This window comes from Gekko japonicus, unplaced genomic scaffold, assembly GCF_001447785.1.
Source record: "Gekko japonicus isolate JY-2015 unplaced genomic scaffold, Gekko_japonicus_V1.1 scaffold1214, whole genome shotgun sequence".
In the NCBI taxonomy this organism is placed as follows: domain Eukaryota; kingdom Metazoa; phylum Chordata; class Lepidosauria; order Squamata; family Gekkonidae; genus Gekko; species Gekko japonicus.
Window position 1 is genome coordinate 313,593 of NW_015173160.1, and position 7,558 is coordinate 321,150.

The 7,558-nt window shown below is 40.4% G+C and overlaps 1 protein-coding gene across 1 annotated transcript in view; it reads right to left on the bottom strand.

The window, feature by feature from the left end:
• The window catches only part of LOC107119848 (cytosolic phospholipase A2 epsilon-like), a 101,965-nt gene that overhangs the window by 16,864 nt on the left and 77,543 nt on the right, over positions 1-7,558 (bottom strand). Inside the window, exon 15 of the mRNA XM_015422460.1 lies at positions 2,419-2,556. Within this exon, the coding sequence (XP_015277946.1) occupies positions 2,419-2,556 (138 nt within the window). The remainder of the gene's footprint in view (positions 1-2,418; positions 2,557-7,558) is intronic.

Below are 7,558 nucleotides of genomic sequence, written 5' to 3' on the forward strand. Positions count from 1 at the left end.
ATGTTGCTCATTGAGCCACTACTTGGCTCTTTAACACATACAGTTACTGTACAGGAACGAAGATGATTGCCATGGTGCTCAAGACTAGGGCTGCACAAATCGGCTCATGATCCTTTGTTAATGACAATTTTTGGGTGGTTCATGGTTCACAAACTGCAGCCCAGCCACAAACCTCCATGAACTTTTAAGGCAGTTTGTGGAGGTCTGTGAGGAGCAAAAAGCAGGAGTTTAAACCCCTGCTTTCTCCTCCCCATGAAAGCCACCAAAACAGCTGAGTGGTGGGAGCAGGCCTTGGGGCTCACTGCCCAAGAAAGCCCCTTTAAACAGCTGAGCCACACAGAGCAAACTTCTCCCACACTAAGCCATTTAAAGGAGCTTTCTTGGGCAGCTAGTCCCTGGGGCTCTCTGCCCAAGAAAGCCCCTTTAAATAGCTGATCTATATAGAGCAGTTTCCTCCACTCAGCTCAGCTGTTTAAAGGGGCTGTCTGGGGTTCAACTCCAAGTCACTTAAACCAAATAGCTGAGTGGCACTCCCCCACTCAGCTGTTTTTTTTTTAAATAGCTGGGAGCTTTCTGCTCCCCGCAGAAGCAGGGGTCATGAACACATATGAACTTGTTTAGTTCGCAAACCAACCTCCCAGTTCATATAGGTCCATGGTTCACTTCGTGGTTCAGCCACGAACCACAAATTGAACTGTAAAAATGCAATTCATGCCCATCCCTGTTCAAGACACATTTCAACAAAAAAGATTGAGATAGTCCAATCAGAAGCTCATCTTGCATACACTCAAGGGAGTTGGATCAAATACGTTTACCTGGTGTTCACGTTCATGTTGAAGTTCTCAGTATCCCTAGAATTGTTCCAAATAAGAAGTTTGCCAGGAGAACCCACAGAAGTTTAAATAAACATAGTTTCTTTCCATATCAGCATCACTAGTCCCAAAGAGGAGCAACATTCAAGTGGAAAGGAGCTAAATCTTTCACCTGATTTATATGGTTCCTCTTAACAGACATTGAACTGACATGACATCCAGCCATTTAGAAAGAACTTCAACTCTGTTCCAATAAGATATGACTCAATGTAGGAACATATTACAATAACAATATAAACATTTATATGCTGCCTCTTCAGAGACCTGTTTGAGGCAGCTGCCAAGAGAAAGCAAAATAACATCAGAAAGCTATAACATTATTAAACAAACCATTTTAATCCAGCCAATAAAAATCTAGAATATAAAGAGATCATAAAAACATGTATGATCCTGATAAACTTCAGGCTAGAAGCAGTTGTAAAAATGAAACCAAAACAAAAATATATGTGTTTGTATCCACAGATACAGTACAGAATATGACCCTAACAAAAACAGATTTTCCTGAAGGTCTTGACAGAGTTTCATTCTGGCAAAGAGCTTTGGTAGAAATATGCTAGTAGTAGCATTGAATATATATTCAATCTCATCTATGCATGAGCAAAACCAAATCTGGAAATTTTATAACCTTTAGGAGAAACCTAGGTATGATTCTCCACTTAGATTCTATGTTGAATACATTTTTTCATGCACATAAGTAAAAGATGGGTACAGAAGTTATTAGGAAGAGTTTCACTGCAGAATTTTTAGATTCTGTGTTCTGCTTTGAAGCAAGTAGGAAGAAAAGAAGACGAAGAAGGAGAGAAGCATTGGATTTTTTTTCCTGCTGGCATACCATTTACTGCCTTTGCTCTATGCGTAAAACATTGTACACATTCAGAATAATCATATTGCCCTGTTTCTTGGCCAGTGCCACTTCAGACTGCAGATGGAGAGATCATACATGACTGACTGCTTCCCACGCAAAACAACCTACGTGACCTTGGAAAACTGAGATATCATCAGAGAAATATCTAGCCTAGCCTATTGCTGACATGTTAAGTTACTTCTTCTTGTAAAAGGAAGTATTGAGACATGTAATCTCTTACCTACAATATTAATTACTAGGTTCCTAGCCAACCTGTTCCACTTATGATTCATTTTAGTACATCTATCCAAGGTGCTCAGAGTATAAATACTTTGTTCTGCACACTTCCATTTTCTCTTCACAACAATCCTGAGAGGTAGGTGATGCTTGGGGGCAGGCAAAATCACTTAGCAAGCTTCACGAGTGGGGATTTGAATCAAGGTCACCCAAATCCTCATCCCACACTGTCCATGACACCACACAGACTTATGCCTAATGTGTTAGGGAAGTCTTGTAAGGAGATCTAAGTCAGTGTCAGTTACAGCTCTATGACTTCAGTATCAACAGAATCGGATTCAATATATAGACCAGCATTTGTGCTATTTTAAGGAGCAGTTTGAGCTTTCATGCATCAGAGGTTCGGGAGGATTTGTAACAATGTTATCTGCAACAAATAATGGTCAAGTAAATAAAGTAAGTTACCTTTCATGTAGCAGATTCCAGATTCTGGAACCTTCTTCATCAGCCGACCCATAAAGAATTTGCTTCCAAAATCCTCAGAATGAATATAGGCACCATATTTTAGTAATCCAACCTCATAGGGAGTAAATTCCAGCCATTCTACAAAATAGGCTCAAATTATTAATGTTTTGTGTAAAATCAAGTGTCTAGAGTCTAAACTAGTTACCTAAAGAAAATTAACATGATTGTCACAAAAGAAGACAGAAGCTGAATTTGTATCACAATAGTGTTCAAATACATCACAAAATTGCCTTCAGGTACAGTTGTCTAATGATGTGTCCAATGTGTACAGCATCCCCATGAAAAGCTACCCCCCTTTTTCTGAACTTGTCATGGGAATGTTTACAACCTCAGTGCCCTGTTATTCCTGCAGGTCTAGCCTGACTCTTGAAGCTTCTTTTGCTGAATTTAAGCCTCAGAGTATAGCTTTTCTAGGAGTAACTAAGCATTTTGTATCTGTAAGGATTAAAACAACACATTCAACAGATTTATGCTGTAAGAACATTCATAAGCATTTTAAAATGACTCCAGAATTGTGGTCGAGAAGAGAAAAGATTGCTTAACTGCAATTTTGTCAAAAACATGTAGCCTTGGAAAAGTTCATTATACAAACATTTCTAGCAGCAAAAATTCCTGATCTTATTTTGTAGTCAATTCCCCACTGTCCTGCCCAAAGTAAACTTGTATTTAGAGATACTCCATAAATCGAGCAGGTTTGATTTCTGGCATGTATAATGTTAACCTTCATTAATGCACATTTCTACCAGATTTACTTTCCATTGGAAGAAAAATAATTGGCAAGTGGATATGAAACTAAATAGAAAGGGGGGGGGACCTGATTGTGTTTCTGTGTCTGTCAGCACTGCACTCAAAATATTGCATATTCCAAAAGCTTCTCAATATCTTCAAAGTATTCCCCAAATTTTTATCTTGTTAGAGGCTGGCCCACAACATTATCACATTGAAGCCAAATATATAGAACTAAATTTATCTTTCCTTTTCAGCATCAAGAAGGAAGGATGGCATACAGTTCTGTCCCCACCAGAAACGAGGCTAAAATCACAGCATTGTGATTCAGATCAAAGCGTTTCTGGAGTGGGCCCAGGTATTGCACTGGAAAAAAAGGAAGATTGTAGGTGTCTTCCTCTTCCCAGCCTTGAAATACTGATGAGATTTTGTGTGCATACACCCAGATCTACATACACCCCCCACAATTATTATCCTCAAAAAAAATTCCCTAACAGGCTAAAACAGCTTATTTTTATCAGCCAGGGCCTCAAGACTACTTTCTCTAAAAGATTTCCCCTTCATAAAACTGGCAGTTCAAGAAGAACTATTAACAGGAAGCAGATGACAATACCATCACAGCTGCCTAGAACATTAAACAAAATCATGAGCACTAGAAGTGAGGCACTGAGAGAACAAGGACATACACAGAAGAGGACAGAGGGTATCTTGGGAAGTTCAGAGACTGGAAGAAAACAGAAAGTCAGAGACAAGGTGGATGATGAAATTAAGAGCAATTTGGAGATCTTAAATGCACCAAGTTTGTGAAGGCCATTATCTTCTAAAACACCTGGCTTTAAAAATCATAAATCAAAAAAATTCCACTCTGATACTGAGCTTTCAGTGCCATCCCAAAGACAGACAAGAACGTAACATCAAAAACAATGAAGGATAGAAACCTCTGGTTCTCACACTACCAGTGAAAAATAGCAACAACCACCTGCTGTTTCGGCACCCATGTTATGTATGTCCACTAGTTCAAAACTTGTATCAGACCTCTCTTGAAAAGGCCACAAGGGCTTCTAGAGTCTCTCGGGAGCAATCAGCTGACAGGAAGAATGTATTGCTTCAGTGTGGTGATGGAATTTATTTTCTCCTTGTCTATTTTAACTTATTTCCTTATAAGTTTTGTGGTAGTACTGCTTATGTGTGTAACCATTCATACTAATAGTTAATATATTAATAATAAATATATGAAAAGTAAACATTTAGCATAAGAAAACAGACAAGTTCTACCACCATACCTGTTGCAATTAAAACAACTTTGACTGACAATTGAGGCCCCAGCAATGGTGCAATGAAGTAATTTTAGACCCTGAATTTAATTGGTTTATAGACTTTCTCATTTAGATGGTCATGCATGTTACTTCACTTACTTATCATGCAAAGCATGGAACATTTTCAGCATGTATGAGAACTGTGAAGCTTATTGGTTAGATGTTGCTTCCAAATTGGTTCAGACCATGTTGCCTCTATGAATTAAGTGACATATATTACTCTTTACCATTTCCATTAGTAACAGAGCCACAGTCAGGCCCATAGCTAGAAATATTTTGGTAAGGGGACACTTTTTTTTTTTTTGGTAAGGGGGCAGTTTAGCACAGTGCAGAGCAGCCCATCATGTGCCATGCTTATACTTCTAAATAATTAAGTCAAGCGGTATATCACACAAAAATGTTTCAGGTTTATTACAAAGATATTTACACGTAGAGCATATTGAGCACTCTTAACAATAATAATTTTTCTTATGTCCTTCTTTTGAAGCTAGGAAAAAATGCAAGCTAGTATGGATACTTATTCCAAAGCCACTACGTAAGCATTTGAATGGTGGAGTGTTGTTCAGAGACTAACCTAGAATTGCCCAGATAGATCATGATGGGTAGCCATGTTAGTCTATCTGTAGCAGTAGAAAAGAGTAAGAGTCCACTAGCACCTTAAAGACTAACAAAATTTGTGGCAGGGTATGAACTTTTCTGAGTCACTTATCACTTCTTATATGAAGAAGTAAGCAGTGACTCATGGAACCTCATACCCTACCACAAATTTTGTTAGTCTTTAAGGTGCTGTACTGGACTCTTAAAATGTATGGGTTTTATGGTTTTCTTTTAAATATATGGCGCTGCGGTGGCTCAAGTGGTTAAGACGCTGAACTGCAGGCTGTGGAAGGTCAGTAGTTCAGCAGTTCGAGACCCGGGTGCCGCATGACGGAGTGAGCTCCCGTCTCTAGTTCCAGCTCCTGCCAACCTAGCAGTTCGAAAGCAAGAAATTGCAAGTAGATAAATAGGTACCACTTCGGTGGGAAGGTAACAGCGTTCCGGGTGCCTTGGTGCTTAGTCATGCCGGCCACATGACCACGGAAACATCTTCGGACAGTGCTGGCTCTTCGGCTTTGTAATGGAGATGAGCACCACAACCCTAGAGTTGGATTCGACTGGTTTTCGAGCAAGGGCACCTTTACCTTTACCTTTAAATATATATACTTTAAACCTAGTTAAACGTTAATACAAAGCAGAAGCAGATAGGATCTGAGAAAGTCTTCCAATTAAGATCTCAAGTGAGCATCAGAGATAGGTATTTCAGTTCCTGGAGGGAATATTGGGGAAAAGCTGACAGGAGATGAAAAGTCTCTGGTTGAGGATGGCTCATCTCAAAGATATGAAGGGGTACCTGTTACGTTTCTACAAGGAAATGGATTAGAATTGTCCACTGAGACTGTGGCTAACAATATGGACTGCCTGGCAAGATCTTGAGGCAGCATGCATGGAAAACTATAGGTGTTTATACAAAATTTTAGAAGTGTCCAAGGTAAAATCGGGGAATTGGTATGCTTGGTGTTGGGGGGGGGAATAGACATTGTCTTGGTGGTGGGGGGGGGGATAGACATTGTGGGTATTTCAGAAACTTGGGGGAATGAGGAAAATCAGTGGAACACGGTGATTCCTGGTTATAAATTATATCAGAAGGATGGGGGGGGAAGGGTTGGAGGTGGGGTGGCTCTGTATGTCAGAGAGGGTATACAGTCCAGTAAGACTGAAAGGGTAAGTGAATTGGATTCGCTTCTGGAAATGCTATGGGTTGAAATAGTGAGCCCAAAAGGAAGCTTAACACTGGGAGTTTGTTATCGCCCACCAGATCAAAAGATACAGGAGGACTATAAAATGATGAATGAATTAAAGATAGCAGCTAGACAAAATAACTGTGTCATAATAGGTGATTTTAACTACCCACTGTAGTGTATTCAGATGCTGCCCTGAATGCACCAAGAGGTATGTGAATCCTCCCATAGAGAAGCCATGCAAAGCTTCAGCTTCGGCAGGGATTTGCGCCGAAAAGTATTGTGGCCAATCAGATTTGAATGTTTGTAAGCGGGACCGCTTATGATTGGTCGTTCATGCACACAACCTGATAGGTTGGTTTAATGTACAGCAGGCATGTATGTGCCTTCGAGTTTGTTGTGCACAGCTTCGTGCTTTTGTGCTCAAGCTCCCGGCGGGAGTTCGGCATGCCCGTCTGTCCTGGACAGCGGCCTCTAGTGGTGGGGCTTCGGCATGGCATTCGTGGCATTCAAGCGGTTTAGCAGCACACAGACTTAAAGACGTATCCCTGCACATTACATGTTCAATACATTCAAGAGTCAGCGTTTCCCTTAACACCCACATGCATGACGGTCCTTATGCAGAGTAGCAATATTTGCAACATTTGTGGAACAAAACCATCCTTTTCTCTCCCTCTGGAGAGTGTGTGTAGAAAACAACTAGGGGATGTAGTTCCTGTCGGTCCACAGAGTTGTGTTCCGAAGTTCAACAGACTGTTGAAAGAATAGCCATGGCCTTAAAATGAGTTGGCCAAGCCTTGGGACAGAGAGGTTGTCCTGGTGGAGAAGTATGGGTGGAGGCTCGCGTCTCCCCAGCGCCCTCTACCGAGACAAAACCATTAGGGAAGCTTGGAGACTATTTAAAGCTACAATCTTTGACGCTCAGAAAAAATATATACCGCAGGTTAGGAAAGGCACAAATAGGTATAGGAAAAAGCCTGCATGGCAAGTAATGGAAGCTGTAGAAGGTAAGAAGGATTCCTTTAAGCGGTGGAAAGCTAGTCTCAGTGAGTTGATAAAAGGGAACACAGGCTGTGGCAAATAAAATGCAAGTCTGTGATCAGGCAGGCAAAAAGGGAATATGAGGAACATATAGCAAAAAACATAAAGACCAACAATAAAACTTTCTTCAAAAACATTAGAAGGACGAAGAAGAAGAAGAAGAAGAAGAAGAAGAAGAAGAAGAAGAAGAAGAAGAAGAAGATGATGATATTGGATTTA